Raw genomic sequence first — 19,040 nt, 5'->3', positions numbered from 1 at the left:
AAAAAATTTGATCCCTAGCCGTACACATTTTAGGATAGTAGGATCGCTCTGCTTAAGAAAGTGAGATTTGCATCTGATCTTTTTCTTTCTATTTGTTTATTATTGAAAAAAAATGGCTCATCTCAGCCTTCTGTCAACAAGCATTCCAAACTTAACTGCTTCTCCAATTTATATAAAGCTTTTGTCTACAAGGAGTAGGAAGAGTACTCGTCAGTTGCTTTCGCCTTCTTCTGATTCTACTTGGCTTCCTTATCAACAGTACAGCAGATTAAGTAATAACAAGTCGAATAGTACAACCAAGAGGTCCGAGGCTGTATCTGCTTATAGTACTGAGAAAAACATTAAATCACCAAATCAACAGGAATCCGAAGTTGAAAATGAAGCTGCAATGAGATCAGGAGACAAGTTTAAATGGTACGATCAGTGGTGTCCGGTGATGCCGGTATGTGATTTGGATATAAGGAAGCCTCATGGTAAGATGGTGATGGGTCTTAATGTGGTGGTTTGGTGGGATAGGACTAAATCTGAGTGGAAAGTTTTTGATGATTTATGTCCTCATCGCTTGGCTCCTCTATCTGAAGGACGTATTGATCAGTCTGGGAGGCTTCAGTGTGTGTACCATGGCTGGTGTTTCGATGCCTCTGGTCGTTGTAAACTTATACCACAAGCTCCTCCTGATGGCCCCCCGGTATCTTCCAATTTTACAACTCTTTTTTTTCCCCTACAGAAAGTGTATATATGCCAATGTAATTACTCTTTTATCATTTTAATCATTGTAATAACTTTACGATATTACTGCAACTACTAGTTGAAGTGAATTGTGTAGGTGGAATCATTCACAAAAGCGTGCGTAGCTGTATATCCAAGCACGGTGCAGAATGGCATTGTTTGGTTTTGGCCGAATTCTGATCCTGAATTCAAGGACGTTCTTCAGAAGAAAAGGCCTCCCTTTTTTCCTGAGCTTGATGATCCCTCTTACTCCCATTTAATATCTAACAGAGATATCAACTATGGGTATGATCAACAAATTTGGCACTTAAGATATTATGATCACATTTAGTATTAGTATGCGTTAAGAGTTAATTATTGCTAAGCCTTATAGGCACAAGGGTACAACTCAGTGTTGTAAAACTTCTCCCCATTAATGAGTTTCTGGCAAATACTAAACCGTGCAAGTGTTATCTTATATTCTTACTCAGTTGTTCATGACTGTTATCATCAACACCTTTGAACCAAAATTATAGACCCCTTATTTCACTTGCAGGTATGAATTTCTCATTGAAAATCTTATGGACCCTGCTCATGTTCCTTACGCACACTATGGTATACTGAAAGCGGCACCTCCTGATCTCAGATAAGTATTCAGATATCCTCCTTTTTATTCAGTATTAAAATCCTTTTACTCTTCAATTTGTAGGCAATGCATTTTTCTATAGTAATATTTTAGCAATTATCACCATATTATACTTATGCCTAACACTGTATATGTACCTTTCCATAAACAATGTTGATAAAGAAGGTGGGAAACCACTTAACATGGGTGTGAAACACTTGGACATCAATGGTTTCTCAACGAAGCTAGATTGGGGTGGAACGAGCAGGTTCTTTGCACCTTTCGTATATTATGTTTACCCAAATCCATCTCCTTACAATGGCAATGGACCTTTGTCATCAGTAGTAGTGGCTGACGAGGTAAATTCAATTCAGGTTTATACTTGCCACTATTGTAATGAAAAACTCTTTCCATTTTACATTTTAAATAATAAACACAGATAAATTGCTAGATCAAAGGAGATATAGAGAACAAGCCTTTTGGTATACTTAATTATCCAGTGTTAAGAGTTAGATGGCATTGGCATTACTCTCAGATATTGTGCTTAGTTTTGCATTGTAATGTTAAAACACATGATGAATAAGTAACTGGTTGTCAGGACTCATCACCTGCTGAGCCATCCCAGAGAAGAGCTATTCTGATATTTCTGTGCGTTCCCATCAGTCCAGGCAAAAGCCGATTGATATGGTCATTTCCAAGAAATTTTGAGGTTTGGATGGATCAAATCATCCCAAGATGGGTGTTCCATCTCAAGGAAAACTTGATTCTTGATTCTGATCTATATCTTCTTCACTTAGAGGTATTTAATTTGCCACTTATAAGATGTGGCCTTTCTAGCTGTACAATGTCCATCAGATGTACTACTGTTGGCTCTGCTAAACTTTCTTCTTTCTCATCTGTTAGGAACGAAAAATAAAGGAGCTTGGCCCAATTAACTGGCATAAAGTTTGTTACGTGCCAACAAAGGCAGATTCTCTTGTTGCCGCGTTTAGGAGGTGGTTCAACGAATATTCAGAAGGTCAAGTGGATTGGGGTTCCAAATTCAACGGAGGTGCTCTTCCCCCAACTCCTCCACGCGAAGAGTTACTGGACAGGTGCATACACTAGAAAACTATAAGCACGAGTGTTGATTATTTTGCATTCTTTGGTAGTTGTTGATCAATATGAATCACTCAATGCTACAAAGTAACTTTTACATGGTACCATGGTAGATTGCTAGTGTATGTTATATTGGCTTCAAATGACTAATAATTATGTGCATCAGGTATTGGACTCATGTGGTGAACTGTTCGAGCTGTAACGCTGCGTATAAAGGGCTGAATGTAGCAGAGTTAGCGCTGCAGGTGATGGCATTTGGCCTAATTGGCGTTGTAGGACTAACCAAGCAGGGAATGATGACCACGGTTCAGCGGAGTGGTGTGTTCCTGATGGCCATCCTGTGCTTTGCAACTTCAAAATGGTTGTCTGTTTTCATTTATAAAAATTTCCGCTACCATGATTATAACCATGTAGTTGAATGAGCAACTTTGTATCAATACATATATAGAGTAAGCTACATTATTGTATGAACAATTTAATTCTATCACTTGACTTAATAAAGTTCAAAAATAGTTGCATAAGATTGTCAAACTTAACTAAATGAAAGCACTGTTTGAGGGAAGAGTAAGAGAAACAACCAAATTAAAGAAGAAAACTCCAGGAGAGGAGAAATAGAGGTGTTCCCAAAAACATTATTTCAGTTGCTTATTTTATAAAGTAGAATTCCATTATTTTTAACAATTGATTGGTTATATATATCGGAAATTATTGTTGAATTTTTCAGTAGTTTTGAGTGTGACTTGTAGGGTAGAGAATGATTTTTTTTTTTTTTTTTTTTTTTTTTTTTTTTTTTTTTTTTGGGATTAAGAAAGCTATAAAGGCGAGTGATAAGAATAGATCTCAGGATCACCTAGAACCGGGAGAGGAACTCTAACCACTTGAGCTATCCCTCACTCTCAAAATTATTATTAATGAGCACAATAGAAACACGTCCAGGAATGTGTAATATCTGAAAGACATGGGCTGATGGACCACATGTCATTATGTGAAGTTGGTATCATGGGACTCATTTCTGTTTGGTGTTTTAAGCCACAAATTCATTGATTATCTTTGTTTTGTTACAAAATTGTATACTGAGTTGGGGTAGAGAAAAGCAGCAACAATGGCTATGGCTGCTCACCCCACAATGACAACGCTGTCAACACGAATCCCAAACCTCAATCAAAACCTCTGCTTCACAACAACAACTACTACTACTACTCGTCAGTTGGTTCCACCACTTGCAGATTCTACTTGCTTATTATCTTGCACCAGTAATCATCATCAACTCAGCAGGAGGAACAGGATTATTAATTACTCAAACGCACCCAATACACCTACTACTATATCCACCAACAATGAAGTCGAAGTCGAGGTCGATGACACCAAGGAGGAGTTTGATTGGTATGCACAGTGGTATCCTGTCATGCCCGTCTCTGACTTAGATAAAAGAAAGCCCCATGCAAAAAGGGTGATTGGTCTTGATATTGTTGTTTGGTGGGATAAAACTCAATCTCAATGGAAGGTTTTTAATGATTTATGCCCTCATCGTTTGGCTCCTTTATCTGAGGGTCGTATTGATCAATGGGGAAGGCTTCAGTGTGTATATCATGGTTGGTGTTTTGATGCTTCCGGTCAATGTAAACTCATTCCCCAAGCTCCCACTGATGGCCCTCCGGTAACTTTATTATTACCTCTGTCCGGATTCTATTTGTTCAAATTGCACTATTAATGCGACTATTAATGTATCTGCTTGTGTATATATATTCTTTATATCACACTCTGATTGAAGTGAAATAATGTGTAGGTGCACACATCAAAGAAAGCTTGTGTTGCTGTATATCCAACCACAGTTCAGAATAAGATGGTTTGGTTTTGGCCAAATTCTGATCCCCAATTCAAGGATATTCTTCTCAAGAAAAAGCCTCCCTTTTTGCCAGAACTTGATGATCCTTCTTACTCCAATTTATTAGCTAACAGAGAGATTAATTATGGGTATTCAAAGAAACATTTTTTTGACTGACATTTCAAGAGCATATTCTTGCTAGTTTTGCTCAATAATATCACATTGCTGTTGTGACCTTTGATATGGTTTTGTTTTATCTTATTGTTCCTAAATTTTATGATTTAAATTTTTGACAGGTTATAGACTGTTTCTCTTGCTTGCAGGTATGAGGTTCTTATTGAAAATCTTATGGACCCGTCTCATGTTCTGTTGTGCGACAGCGGAAGCAAAGGTCGTAAACAAACAAGAAAACAATAAAGAAATTCAATGCAAACAATAAGAACAACACCAAGAATTTACGTGGTTCACTATCGATGTGATAGCTACGTCCACGGGCACCGAGATCGAATGATTTCACTATAAACTGCAAAGATTACAAAGATGATTCTTGTATTTCTCAAGAACGGCTCTCACTCTATCTCTCTTGACCCTAATACTGATATTAGGGAGGTTTTATATTAATCCCTAATTAAAAGATACTTGGGCAAAAAGATAATAAAATAAGATAACCTAAAACCGCAAAATCCGCGTTCCGTATTTTTCCTTCTCCGCCCGGTCAGACCGGGCAAGGTCTGCCCGATCGGGCGCGAGAAGAAAACTCCATACGAATGCTTCAACGTATCCAACCCCCACCGCCCGGTCAGACCGGGCAAGGTCTGCCCGATCGGGCGAAGGCTCGCCCGGTCGGGCGAAGGCTCGCCCGGTCGGGCGCGAGAGCAGCTTCTTCAACGAATTTGCCAGGCACCTCTTCTTCTTCCGCCCGGTCAGACCGGGCAATGTCCGCCCGATCGGGCGGACAAAGCTACGAAGTACGAGTCACCTAATATACTTATCAACAATCTCCACCTTGACGAGAACTCGTAGTCAGCAAACGACCCCATCAAGACATAGTGAAAAACATCTCAAGCCAAACCCGATGCAAGACTCATGCATAAGCCATACATCCCGATAAGTCTTCAACCAAGACCCATCACATACTCGTCTCCAAGTATAACAACTCATAATGCTCCACCTGCATCACAAGCCCCGGGCAAGCTCCACCTTAAGGCCAACACACCTACACCAGGAGCTCCCCAACTTCGCCCCTCAGGGCCTACTACATCACGTAGTAATCAATATTTAACAAGTCTAAGCAATGTTTAAACTTGCTAAACGGAACAGGCTTAGTGAAGAAATCAGCCGGGTTGTCAGCAGTCCCAATCTTCTTCACCTTAATCCTCTTGTCAGTACGTAAGAAATGATACCTGACATCAATGTGCTTCGTCCGATCATGGTGTACTTGATCTTTAGCTAAGCAAATCGCACTTAGACTATCACAATACACTGTAGCAAAATCCTGTGCAATACCCAGTTCACCTACTAGGCCTTTGAGCCAAATAGACTCCTTAGCTGCAGAAGTTAGAGCCATATACTCAGCTTCAGTAGTTGACAACGTAACTGATGACTGCAATGTAGACTTCCAACTAACCACAGAACCACCCAAAGTGAACACATAACCAGTCACAGACCTCCTGGTATCCACATCAGCTGCATAATCAGAATCACTGTACCCAGTGACCAAGCATTCCCTACCATTCCCGTACACAAGACCAATATCAGTTGTCCCTCTCAGGTAGCGAAAAATCCTTTTCACCCCTTGCCAGTGTTCCCTCCCAGGTCGAGCCATAAACCTGCTTACAACACTAACAGCATGCGCAATATCCGGCCTAGTACAGACCATAGCATACATCAAACAACCAACCGCATTTGCATATGGAACTCTAGACATATAAGACAACTCCTCCTCTGATTGAGGTGACATAGACAAAGACAACTTACAACTAACAGTAGTTGGCGTACTTATAGGCTTCGATTTTTCCATCCCAAAACGAGACAAAATCTTTTCAATGTAGCTTTTCTGAGTCAAGAAAAGCTTACCTCTAGCCCGATCCCTGTAGATCTCCATACCCAAAATCTTCCTAGCTGCACCCAAGTCTTTCATGTCAAACTCCGAGTTAAGCATCTCCTTTAATCTAGCAATATCAGATTTATTCTTTGTGGCAACCAACATGTCATCAACATATAACAAAAGATAAATCATGGAACCATTATCCAGCTTACTATGATACACACAGCAATCATATGAATTCCTGTCAAAACCTTGTGAAACCATAAAAGAATCAAACCTTTTGTACCACTGTCGGGGGGATTGCTTAAGTCCATACAATGACTTTAGCAATCTGCAGGCATAGTGTTCCTTTCCAGGAACTTCGAATCCTTCGGGCTGCTTCATCAGAATCTCCTCCTCCAAATCGCCATGAAGGAAAGCCGTTTTAACATCCAACTGCTCCAGCTCAAGATCAAAATGTGCTACAATTGACAATAACACACGGATAGAAGTATGTCGAACCACAGGTGAGAATATCTCAACAAAATCAACCCCTTCTACCTGACTGAACCCCTTAGCAACTAGCCTAGCCTTAAAACGTATTTGCTCAGTTTCCGACAACCCTTCTTTCTTCTTGTAAATCCATTTACAACCCACAAGCTTCCTCCCTTCCGGTACCTTTACCAGTTCCCACACTCTGTTCTTGTAAAGAGACTGCATCTCTTCACCCATTGCGGCAAGCCATTGCGCAGACTCACTACAACTAATTGCTTGTTTATATGTGGCAGGTTCAAATGACTCTACATCATCAGCTACACTCAATGCATAACCTGTCATCGCATCAACACAGCAATTTCTTCCCTCCATCCCTTCAATCAATCTAACAGGCTTCTTGATAACTCGTTTAGGCATCTCAAGAATGGTGTCAGGTTGACTAGATGACCCCTGATTAGATTGCTCCACCTCATCCCCAGAGTTAGAATGAGTAGGAGTAATCTCAGGTTCAGGAGTACCCGGCACTGGAACATCAGCATCATCATCAATATATTGTACCCGAGGTAAATCAGCAATGGTAGACTGATGTACCTCAAGTACCCCATCTGTCTGTAATAAATTGTCTCCTTCCCTTCTCAAATCTGAAATCTCTGCATTTTTAATTGAATACATGGTGTTTTCATCGAAAGTAACATCCCTACTAAGAATGACCCGACCCTCCGAAGGTGAAAAAATTCTAAACCCCTTCACACCATCCCCGTACCCAACAAAACACCCCTTCTTGGCTCGTGGATCCAGCTTACCCTCAATAACATGATAATAAGCAACACAACCAAAAATCTTCAAATTCGAAAAATTAGGCAACTTACCACTCCAGATCTCAAACGGAATCTTGGAATCAATTCCAGAATGAGGACCCCTATTAATGACATAACAAGCTGTTAACACAGCTTCACTCCAGTACCTCCTCCCAAGCCCTGCATTAGAGAGCATGCATCGGACTCTCTCTAGCAGTGTCTGATTAACCCGTTCTGCTACACCGTTCTGCTGTGGTGTCTTCCTGACAGTATGATGCCGACCTATACCCTCATCTGCACAGAACTGATTAAACTCGTCTTTGCAAAACTCTAGCCCATTGTCCGTTCGTAGCTTCTTGATCTTCCTTCCTTGTCGATTTTCCACCAAAGCTTTCCATTGCTTGAAAACTTTGAAGGCCTCATCCTTTGACTTAAGCAACCTAAGCCATGTGTATCGGGACTTGTCATCAACAAATGACACAAAATAGTGGTAACCTCCCATACCTTCAACTCTAGATGGACCCCAGCAATCTGAATGGATGTAATCGAGCACTGCATCAGTAATGTGAGCACCCTTGCTGAACTTTGACCTGTGTTTCTTACCAAACACACAATGCTCACAAAATTCAAGGTTGGCAACCTTGACCCCGGATAGAAGACCCCTCTTGGACAATAGCTGCATCCCCTTCTCCCCCATATGACCAAGCCTCATGTGCCAAATCTTAGTCATCTCCTGGTGAGATACAGATGCGCAAACCGCAGAACTAGGCAGTGTAACACCCTCAAAAACATAGAGGGTGTTCCTTTTGATACCCTTAAGTACCAACTCAGAACCTCTGAAAATACACAACTCCCCATCTGAAAACACACCATTGTACCCCAATTCATCCAGGGTACCCAATGAAATCAGATTCTTTCCTAAAGCAGGAACATGCCGTACATTAGTCAAAGTTAACCTCCGCCCATCAACAGTCCTCAACCTCATGGAACCAATACCTGTGACCTTACATGGAGCATTGTTACCGACTATAACCATACCCCCATTGCGAGGTTCATATGTATCAAACCAATCTCGACGTGGACACATATGGAACGAACACCCCGAATCTAGAACCCAGTTATCAGATAAATCATCAGACCTAGCAGAACTGACTAATGCTAAATCTTCCTCTGAATTATAGCTCTCATTCGGTTTCTCTTCAACTACAGCAGCCTGGGACTTGTTTTTCCTCACCGGACAATTATTCCTAAAGTGACCCGGTTCTTTACAGTAATAACATGTTTTAGTAGTAGTTTTACTAGATCCATCCTTGCCGTTTCCAGCACCCGACCCAGCATTGTTCCCCTTGTTAAACCCCTTATTCTTTTTAGACTTTCCGGACTTAACAAATAACCCACTACCATTATCCCCATTATCACTCGTAGCTTTCATTCTGAGTTCCCTAGTATGAAGTGCTGCCTTCACTTCTTCTAAGGTTATAGAATCCTTACCAACAACAAAAGACTCTACAAAATTCTCAAAGCTAGACGGTAGAGATACAAGTAAAATCAACGCAGCATCCTCATCATCAATTTTAACATCTAAATTACGTAAATCAAGCAAAATAGAGTTAAGTTTTTCTAGATGTTCCCGTAAGGAAGTACCTGACTGCATCCGGAGGCTAAACAACCGCTGTTTCAGTAATAATTTGTTGGTCAACGACTTAGTCATATACAATGACTCCAGCTTCAGCCACAATCCAGCCGCCGTTTCCTGATCAGCAACCTCCGTGATGATTTGATCATCAAGACTAAGTAATATGGTAGAGTGTGCCTTCTCTTCCATAACTTCTAACTGCGAGTCAGTCGGTCCGTCTCCTGACTCCGAAGTAGTACTCTTTGGAGCCAACGGACGCCATATCTGCTGTTGTTTTAACAGAGCCTTCATCTTAATTTGCCATAGCCCGAAACTATTTTTCCCGGTAAACTTCTCAATTCTTATTGTTGAATCTCCTGCCATTGTTATCTTCAAGAAACTCTCCAAGGATTGAACCTGAGCTCTTGATACCAATTGTTGTGCGACAGCGGAAGCAAAGGTCGTAAACAAACAAGAAAACAATAAAGAAATTCAATGCAAACAATAAGAACAACACCAAGAATTTACGTGGTTCACTATCGATGTGATAGCTACGTCCACGGGCACCGAGATCGAATGATTTCACTATAAACTGCAAAGATTACAAAGATGATTCTTGTATTTCTCAAGAACGGCTCTCACTCTATCTCTCTTGACCCTAATACTGATATTAGGGAGGTTTTATATTAATCCCTAATTAAAAGATACTTGGGCAAAAAGATAATAAAATAAGATAACCTAAAACCGCAAAATCCGCGTTCCGTATTTTTCCTTCTCCGCCCGGTCAGACCGGGCAAGGTCTGCCCGATCGGGCGCGAGAAGAAAACTCCATACGAATGCTTCAACGTATCCAACCCCCACCGCCCGGTCAGACCGGGCAAGGTCTGCCCGATCGGGCGAAGGCTCGCCCGGTCGGGCGAAGGCTCGCCCGGTCGGGCGCGAGAGCAGCTTCTTCAACGAATTTGCCAGGCACCTCTTCTTCTTCCGCCCGGTCAGACCGGGCAATGTCCGCCCGATCGGGCGGACAAAGCTACGAAGTACGAGTCACCTAATATACTTATCAACATGTTCCTTACGCGCACTATGGTATATTGAAAACACCCACTCCCAAAGTAAAGGCTGATAGAGAAGGCGGAAGACCTCTTAACTTGAGTGTAAAGGACATGGACATCAATGGATTCACTACAAAACAAGACTGGGGTTCTGGCAAGTTCTTTGCGCCTTGTATCTACTATGTTTATCCAGATCCACCTCCTGACAATGCTAATGGATCAGTCTCATCAGCAGTGAATAATAAGGTTGTTTAAGATTAGGGATTCTTGCTTGTAGCTAATATTATACAAGTATTACAACATTGGTCAAACATAAACAAACTGGCTGATTCTTAGCAGGTGTCCTCAGTGGTGGTGTCAGCCCAGAAAAGGGCTGTTCTCATATTCATATGTATTCCCGTCAGTCCAGGCATAAGCCGATTGATATGGTCATTTCCCAGCAATTTTGCTGTTTGGATGGACCGAATCATCCCAAGATGGGTGTTCCATCTCAATCAAAACTTAATTCTTGATTCTGATCTTTATCTTCTTCACGTTCAGGTACACTTTCTTTGTAACTTTTCAAGGATATACAAGTAGTATAATAGTTTTGATGTTATCCTGCTACTAAGCTTTTCTCATCATCATTAGGAACGGAAAATAATGGAGTTTGGCCCAACCAATTGGCATAAAACCTGTTTTGTACCAACAAAGGCAGATGCTCTTGTTGTTGGGTATAGAAAGTGGTTGAACAAATATTCAAAAGGCCAAGTGAACTGGGGTTCCAAGTTCAATGGAGGAGCTCTTCCCCCAACTCCTCCACGCGAAGAGCTACTGGACAGGTGTGTATACTACAGAGCTCGACTCTAAGCATGAGTGCTCAAAATTCTGTATTTTTAGCTAAGGATCAGGAGAAAATCAAGTTATTGCCACTATAATATTGGATTGTCTAACAAGTGTGTAATAAATGTTTTAGGTACTGGACTCATGTAGTGAATTGTTCCAGCTGTAATGCTGCTTATAAAGGATTAAACATAGCTGAGACAGCGCTTCAGGTGATATCTTTTGGTCTGATCGGGGTGGTAGGACTAACTAAGCAAGGAATGATGACCACGATTCAACGGACTGCTGCATTCACGGTGGCTATCCTATGCTTTGTAGCCTCAAAATGGTTGTCTCACTTCATTTACAAAAATTTCCACTTTCACGACTATAACCATGCTCTTAGATGAGCATTCAATATCATCACAGTATTGCTGCCAATACTATGTTACTGTATATAACTCTATAAGATGGACTCAAATCACAATGAAAGTGCTTGCTTTATGTAACTGAATTTCAAACCACCACCACAAGTAGTACTGCAAGTTTTATGTTGAGAGTATACATTTCACAAACATATAAATATGTTTTTTTTTTTAGCTATCGTTTTGTATATTGGAATGGAAACACATGAATACGCATACACTCACAAGTACATGGGAAAAAAAGGCTACAATATAATAATAAATAGCATTACTAGTTTGAATCAAGAACAAAGCAGTGTGATATATAGCCACATTACCAATCCCAAATAGTAAAGAGGATTTGCATACAACAAAAAGGAACAAGGTCTTCAGTCTGTGTCATCATCAGGTTCTTGATATGGTAGATCCCAGATAGAAGTTTCTTGAGCATTCTCAAGGAGGGCCAAGTTTTTTCTGTGAAGTTGAAAGGCAGCATCCAAATCCAGATGTGGAGCATCACCAATTTCCCAGTATCGTGTTTGATCTTGTGGGTGACACTGCATGTAAGTCGTCTCGTGATCTTCGCCTGCTGCCAATGTGATATCACCATTACTCATGACTTCTGATTCCTCACATGCTCGAACATGGCCGTCCCAAGTCCAAGGAGAAAGAGGAAATGTTGAATCGCCACTCGAGTCAGACATTTGAAAATCTAATGGTAAGGAGGCTGTCTTGTGTTGCAAATTATGGCAACTGTCGTAATCTGCAACTAGATTCGCATAAGCAGATTCAAATCCTGGACTTATACTTGGTAAAAAATCACATTGGTCTCTTCTACTGTATTTTTCCATAAACCCCAATTCTGCTTCCTCACTTTGTAAGTCATCACAATTGTAAACCATTTCTGTATCTTGATGATTGAAAGCACCTGCAGCCTTCCTCTTGTTGTGCTGAAGCTCGTTACTGCGCGCCAAACTCACATGACCATCTCCATCTTCGTCACCATCACAATCAACTTCTTTATTCGTTATGTGGAGACATTGGTTGGTGAGCTGTAGGAGATCCTCTTCTTGATCCACAACCTTAGACCAGGTAGCAGTATCCTTGGCAGTCATCTTAGCCTGAAGGCACTTAGACTTCTTGACCAGCCGCGTCATACGGTTCAAGTCAGTGGACATGTGCTTGATCACTGCAGATAAAACACTAACCTTCCAAGCCTTCTTAAGGTCATGGGGCTTCCTATAAGGAGGAGGGCCTTGCTCCACGGAGAGCGGGCCCTGCTCTCCCCACCAAACCTCGTCTCCTGTAGGCCACCAAGGAGGGGCTAAACCCCTTTCAAGTGGAAACCTCCTTTGAGCAGGGACACAGTGCTGCATAAGTGCAGATAAGAGGGATCCTAGCGTGGTGTCTTGAAGGTCCTGCAACATATGCAACAAGGATGTGGATTTCTCATCATGAAGCGCACCTGCTGCACATTCTGCAATAGCAGGAATCAAGTGCTGCAAAGCTTGGGGTGCGCATTGGTCGAATTTGACACTCTCTCTCCACCACTCCCGGAGGCTGTCAGATGACCCGGTCACAGGCTTCCCTTTCTCTGGGATGATACCATAGACAAAGCCTTGTGCTTTGCAGACTTCCATCAGTTTAACCATGTACTTTAAGATGGCGTCTTGAGATCTCAGCATCTTCTTACGCCTCGACTTTTCTTCTCTGGCTGCAGCTGTGGTTGATTCGTTAATAATTTCACTCTCCCCAATTTCATCATCATCTATTGCTGCAACTGCCGCTGTTTCTGCCTCGGCCTCTGAGGCGTGCTTCTGTGATTTGAGCTTCTTCATGCGCACCTGGTCCTTCCACATCCGGTTCTTGAGATCGACATAGCTAAGCTCTTCTGGTTCACTTTCCGACATGTCTCCGGTACTCAAAGCTGAATCCACAGAGGCAGGTGTTTGTTTTGTTGGTGATTTAAGCAGATATACATAACACCACAGACGCAGACATAGTTGGTAGTCAATATATCCAAAGTTTCAGTGCGCCGATTAACACAACAAATCAAACAAGTGCTGACGCTAATCGCATGCATGCTATCACATTACTCACTTTCCCTTTCCTATTCCTTCTCTGCATGACTTACACGTGCTACTATCTCCTTCATTTCAGCTTCTCTTGCCATTTATATTAATATATCATGTCTCAGAAATTTATTCAATAACAAACATTATATTATATACTCCCTCCGTCCTAAAAAAAAGCCCCTTTTAGTCAAATTTTAGTCCCAAAATATTCATCTCAATTACATAAAAATACCCTCTAATTTGCAATAATATTTGTGCAAAATTAGTTTTTCATGTAAATTTTGCTTTTTCCATGTATTTTTATTACTTTCTCTCTCTACTTGTTTACAAATTCTATGTAAATTTACCTTTTCAATGTATTTTTATTAGCTTCCCCGTACACTTATACTTCCCACTTAAGTTTCTTAATACCCGTAAAAATTTCCCAAAAGGGTCATTCTTTTAGAGACGGAGGGAGTACTATACTATATATTTTATTATATGGTGTAACCGAACAAGGTCTTACATTCTCCATATTTGATTAGCACCTTTGTCCATTATTGAGTACCTTACTTCTTAAATATAAAACAGCTCACAAGTTTCTGACTTTCTGCCATTACCAAAAGCTACCTGCCTCTCTGAAACCCCATCAGTCTTCTTGCTTATGTATGCCAAATTTCTTTACTGTGGATACAACCAAATATTACAAGGAAAAAAAAATTGAAGTTAATGTCATAACGATATAGAGATAATGTATTGTGCAAAGATCCAACTTCACATGAATAAGCACAAGATTCAATTGAGCTTGACCAAAACAATTGAAAAGCAAATTAAATTGAACGGAGGAAATGTCTTACATATGTGATTGTTTTCTTACCAAAATTGTTCATACTCGATATTTTCTTACCAAAATTGTTCATACTTATTATACCTCACTTTATTTTCAGCTGGCTCTGAAGAACTTGAGCTCACACACATTCAGCTCATTACCGTGAGCTGAATTTTCTACATATTGATCTCTATATATGTTCATATGGCCTACATAATACAGGAAATACAATGTACACGTGCATATACGAAACTGTAATTTTCAAAAGAGAGTAAGAAGTCAGGGATACACTATATATATACAGGGGATAGGTAAAGTATATCAAGAATACAAAACAAGCTAAGAGAAAATCATATTTGTCCCCATCATTTTAGCACACTAAACTATGCTGTTTGTACATATGCTCTCCCAGTTTCAGTCTTATGCTTCACTAATCCAAGCTCAGAAAATACATCCTCCACTGATCTGAACACCTCTTCAACGGGTCTCTCAGCATTAATCTGATATATAAACAGGATGCAGACAAAAGTTATCAATTATAACATAAAAGGTCATACTAGTATCTAAACACCTTGCTGCTGTCAAGCATTATACCTTTCGGACCTTCCCCTTTTTGGCGAAGTAATCAATCACAGGCAGCGTGGATTCTTTGTAAACTTTAAGACGCTTTCTTATTGTGTCCATGTTATCATCCACCCTTCCCTATGTAAACAATCAAAAACACGTAATGCCTACTGCTGATCTTATAACAAGAACTTGACACTTTCACAGACCACGGAAACATCATACCTGATTTCTGTGCAGAACACGCCTGATCATCTCCTCTTCAGAACAGTCAAACACTAATACAATAGTCGGCTGTATCCCCAACTGTATGATAATTTTACAAACTGAATCAGTACAGCTAACACGTAACATTATGTAAGAAGTAGAGGCCCTATAACTAAGAAGATCAATGAAATACTATAAAAATGTTAAACGATGAATTTGCAGTTTAATGATCAAGCAATGCATCATAATCAACCTCCAGTCTGATCAAGCAATGCAACCATGTGTTACAATCAACCTCAAGTCTAATGATCGAGCAATGCAACTAAGTACTGTACCATTCTCTCAGCAGCCACACGATTTTATTCATTGCGAGGGAAGCCATCAATAAGAAATTTTCTGTTTTCACTCCTCTGCATTGCCTGTTGCAGAAGGTTGGCAACAACCTCAGATGGCACCAATTTTCCTTCCTTCTTGAATTCCTGAATCATTTTTCTGGTGGGAAGGATCTCAAATGAAAATTGTTACCATGAAGCAAAAGCACAGCAAAATTATGTACATTAAAAGCTAACAACCTCTAATCTATTGCAGAAAGACAAATTTCTTTACTATCATGAATATCGTTGCCATGAAGCATAAACACAGCAAAATAATGTGTAATAAAAGTTAACAACCTCTAATCTACCGCCGAAAGACAAATTCTTTATTATAATTCCAAGAGCACGTAATTTAATCAAATAACTAAGGCACTAACCCAGTTTCAGATCCACTCTTTACTTCAGTTTCTAGGAGTTCTCCAGCACTGAGATGAGTAAAACCAAAGTCTTGTACAATTTTAGAGCATTGGGTTCCCTTTCCACACCCAGGACCACCTAGCGGTTAGGATACCAGAAAGTATATCAGCATCAACAAGTAACTGACAGGAACACGAGCAGCACGGCCATAATCAACACACAGACAAGGTCTTAATATTGAAAAAGAACTTACCTAGAACATATACAATAATGTCACGGTTCTGTAGCTTTCCAATTGAATCCTGCCAACCATATTGATTGATGAAGAAAGGATTTTATACTAAAATAAGGCCAGAATTCATGGTTAGCCAAAGAAAACCACATTAATCTATAGAGCACTACTGCAACTGAAGGCTAGGTTTTCTTACTGTTATCCAACAAGTTTAATACACATTCAAAACTTAAACTTGAAACCCTGATGAAATTATGGTATCCATCAAGTAAAGTTTGCGAAAGTAGTTGAAAAGGAAGCAGCCAGTGAAGGTGATCTGATATAACAAGTACCTGCTTCTGCTTCTTCTTCTTGAAGTGAGGAAACCACTGAATACAAGCTGAGCATTTCTTAGGACAATGAGACACCAACACATTTATGATTAGTCAAGAATAACTTAGCAATTTAGCATGGAACTGAAGTGTGTATACAATAAAAGTGGCATGTATACTATTACTAGTTTAGTACAGTACAGTACAGGTGATTGATTGGTTGAAAAGAGTCAAACATGGAGCATTAAAGAAGTTTGAGTAAGGGGCAACAAAGGCAATGAATTTGCACAAGATAAGAATGGGGTTCCTAGTTGATCAAAGTTGCAATAAGAAATTAAGCACACAAATGTTAACAAACAAGAACATTCATCACACAGTTTGAAGTTAAAAAAATGTATGAAAAAGGGCAAAATTGAGAAGGTGAAGATGAACCTGGTTCTGGTTTTGGTTAGGAGGAGGATAAGATCCCATGCTAAACCTTGATCAACCAAGCCTGGAATAAATTAATTTGATGGGGGATTAGATTAATCTACTCGTAGTTGACAATTAATTAAGTACTTTTTTTAAATGCAATAAACCTTTTTTTTCACGCTTTTTTAGGAGGTGATTAGTGTAGGTAAAATGACAAATTAATCAAAATAATTTATACACATATTAGCTAATCCTTCTCTAATTGTGGTGTTAAAATTATTTCGATAAAGTAGCTCGTCTACCTATTTGAATCATCTTCTAAAAAAACGTGTTAAAAAGGTGTATTGTATTTAAAAGAAAAGAAAGGAAGTATAGGAATATCACTACCAAAACACAGTAATATGCGTTGGTGTTGTTGCAGTGAAGATGAAGACAAAGATGAGTTCCGGAAGCTGCTCCTTTTCCCTGGAAAGATCATTTGGGTCAAGTTGGCCCGATACATGTGTGTGACCCATGGGTCTTAGTTGAAGGCCCATTAGCCCTACATGACCTTTTGGGTTTCATATTGGGCTTTGACCCATATATAGGTTTGGTCTAGGCTAGGTTTTAGAGGCGCCCAACTCTAATGGCCTTTACTAACATCTTTTGGGCTTATTTGGCCCACTTAGCATTTTAGGTTCATTAGTCATTTTGATGACCTACCTAATTTAGATCCATGAATTGCAATGGACAAATTTTGTACTTAAGTGAATTTGGTCTACATGTACATTTTAATCACCTTTTTTTATTAATTAAATAGGTCAAATGTTGACTTAAATCAAAATAGCCTAATTAGGTCTAATTTCATGGCTGGTTTGAATTGACTAGAGGCCTAATCTGATTTTCAAAATTAATTCAACCCAATTTGATTTTTCTCAAGTAATTTTGTGAAATTAAAATTAAATAAATTCAACAATTCAAATTCATTTATAAAATAATTCCCTTAATTATTTTATATATATTTTTTTTAATAAGATACTTCTTTTTATTTTCTAAAAATCCTTTTTTAAGTTGGTTTAGGGGTGAGGAAGAATATGAAGAATGAAAGGAGTATTAATTCATAAAAGGATAGAAAGATATGTAATTCAAAAGAAATTAGAAAACTAGTATAAATTACTTATATAAAACCCTAATTGATTTAAGTGACTTTTGCCAAGAATATTACTTATCTAAGATATTTATTAAATATGATTTTACCATACCTAAAACCCTTTCCAAAATAAATTTGGAATACTTTACAACTCCAATTGGGTTTAGATATTTTGTTAGAGCAAGTTAAGGTAAAATAGGATTCTTATATCAATTCTAATACAATGTCCTTAAAAATAAAATCCTAAGTAAAATCTCGAAGTTTTTTTCATCACTCATAAAAATTGACCACATTTGTACAAAATATATTTATTTGATTAAATCCAAGATCCTTTTTATTTTCCTAATTTAAATCAAATTAACTTAGGAAAATAGCATTAAATTAGAATAAATTTAAAACATTTTATAAAATCATCAAAATCCATCCACGTAACTAATCAACATCAAACACACATTTTTGAGGTGATTGAGTCGTAATCCACTCTAATAATTATTTTATATTAAAGATTGAGTTAATTTAGAAATTATTTTAAACCAAATTTAATTTAACTCAATAGATAACTGATTAAATAAACAAGCTAATTCTTACATAAATAATTCTAATTAAAATACAGCATTGATTACATCTCCAAAAATATTTAAGGAAACTTAAGTACTTAGATAAACCATTAAATACTGTAAAAATACAATTTTAGTAGGGATAAAATACCGTTAAAGTATGAAAATTACGAGTGCTATCACAAGAAGGCAAGAACCAGTTTGCTGATAAACTTCCTTGACTAGCAAGAAACAAATGAATATTAGATGATTAAAAGAGCCAACTAAAGAATTCTAGTGAAATTAATTAAGGAGTTGAACTCCCGAATGAGGCCGGGGAAACAAAGGAACCAACCCAAGGCATCACGCTATTCCAGGTAGACTTGAACTAATCTGGACCTCTCTGAATTGTTGACTATGTAGATCCACACGAAAGAAGCTCTTAAGAGATGGCCCTTTCATTATCAAAATTTCAGGTCCGTCCTCAAAATATGCATAGGGCATCATCCATGTTTCCCCAGAAAAGGCACGATCAATTTGTAGTGAGAAGTGAAACAATTTAGTCCATGACTCTTTTATACCATATTCCT

The 19,040-nt window shown here is 39.1% G+C and overlaps 3 protein-coding genes and 1 pseudogene across 4 annotated transcripts; 2 read left to right on the top strand and 2 right to left on the bottom strand.

Moving 5' to 3' along the window:
* Positions 1 to 44: 44 nt before the first annotated feature.
* On the top strand, positions 45 to 3,224 carry LOC110736089 (protochlorophyllide-dependent translocon component 52, chloroplastic-like). The gene is made up of 7 exons (XM_021916231.1): positions 45 to 688; positions 827 to 1,014; positions 1,265 to 1,354; positions 1,506 to 1,692; positions 1,932 to 2,132; positions 2,237 to 2,427; positions 2,598 to 3,224. The coding sequence occupies exons 1-7, from the start codon at positions 113 to 115 to the stop codon at positions 2,851 to 2,853; spliced, it is 1,689 nt and encodes a 562-aa protein (XP_021771923.1). The 5' UTR covers positions 45 to 112; the 3' UTR covers positions 2,854 to 3,224.
* Positions 3,225 to 3,318: 94 nt separating this feature from the next.
* On the top strand, positions 3,319 to 11,604 carry LOC110736090 (protochlorophyllide-dependent translocon component 52, chloroplastic-like). 2 transcript variants are annotated; one of them, XM_021916234.1, is made up of 7 exons: positions 3,319 to 4,088; positions 4,218 to 4,405; positions 4,580 to 4,617; positions 10,255 to 10,487; positions 10,581 to 10,781; positions 10,872 to 11,062; positions 11,197 to 11,604. In XM_021916234.1, exons 1-7 carry the CDS (start codon positions 3,534 to 3,536, stop codon positions 11,450 to 11,452), a joined length of 1,662 nt encoding a protein of 553 aa, XP_021771926.1. In that variant the 5' UTR covers positions 3,319 to 3,533; the 3' UTR covers positions 11,453 to 11,604. The 2 variants fall into 2 exon arrangements, with proteins under 2 accessions (XP_021771926.1, XP_021771925.1); XM_021916233.1 differs by having other exon boundaries at positions 10,578 to 10,781.
* An 81-nt stretch (positions 11,605 to 11,685) lies between these two features.
* LOC110737164 (putative ETHYLENE INSENSITIVE 3-like 4 protein) lies at positions 11,686 to 13,619 on the bottom strand. The gene is made up of 2 exons (XM_021917541.1): positions 13,581 to 13,619; positions 11,686 to 13,470 (listed from the first exon to the last, which is right to left on the bottom strand). The coding sequence occupies exons 1-2, from the start codon at positions 13,617 to 13,619 to the stop codon at positions 11,836 to 11,838; spliced, it is 1,674 nt and encodes a 557-aa protein (XP_021773233.1). The 3' UTR covers positions 11,686 to 11,835.
* Positions 13,620 to 14,524: 905 nt separating this feature from the next.
* LOC110737162 lies at positions 14,525 to 16,450 on the bottom strand (annotated as a pseudogene).
* Positions 16,451 to 19,040: the final 2,590 nt, after the last annotated feature.

The sequence above is a fragment of the Chenopodium quinoa genome, unplaced genomic scaffold, assembly GCF_001683475.1.
Source record: "Chenopodium quinoa cultivar QQ74 unplaced genomic scaffold, ASM168347v1, whole genome shotgun sequence".
Classification (NCBI taxonomy): Eukaryota; Viridiplantae; Streptophyta; class Magnoliopsida; order Caryophyllales; family Amaranthaceae; genus Chenopodium; species Chenopodium quinoa.
Note: the sequence above shows the minus strand (reverse complement) of the source record. Positions and strands in the feature narration are given on the sequence as shown.

What these genes read in the sequence shown, in the direction of transcription:
- LOC110736089 (XM_021916231.1), top strand. Translation starts at nt 113, where the DNA reads ATGGCTCATCTCAGCCTTCTGTCAACAAGCATTCCAAACTTAACTGCT. An exon ending in CTCCTCCTGATGGCCCCCCG is followed by an intron (nt 689 to 826) that starts GTATCTTCCAAT and finishes TGAATTGTGTAG; the next exon opens with GTGGAATCATTCACAAAAGC. An exon ending in CGCGAAGAGTTACTGGACAG is followed by an intron (nt 2,428 to 2,597) that starts GTGCATACACTA and finishes TATGTGCATCAG; the next exon opens with GTATTGGACTCATGTGGTGA.
- LOC110736090 (XM_021916233.1), top strand. Translation starts at nt 3,534, where the DNA reads ATGGCTATGGCTGCTCACCCCACAATGACAACGCTGTCAACACGAATC. An exon ending in AACAGAGAGATTAATTATGG is followed by an intron (nt 4,406 to 4,579) that starts GTATTCAAAGAA and finishes TCTTGCTTGCAG; the next exon opens with GTATGAGGTTCTTATTGAAA. An exon ending in TTTATCTTCTTCACGTTCAG is followed by an intron (nt 10,782 to 10,871) that starts GTACACTTTCTT and finishes CATCATCATTAG; the next exon opens with GAACGGAAAATAATGGAGTT.
- LOC110737164 (XM_021917541.1), bottom strand. Translation starts at nt 13,619, where the DNA reads ATGGCAAGAGAAGCTGAAATGAAGGAGATAGTAGCACGT. An exon ending in TGAAGGAGATAGTAGCACGT is followed by an intron (nt 13,471 to 13,580) that starts GTAAGTCATGCA and finishes GCGCACTGAAAC; the next exon opens with TTTGGATATATTGACTACCA.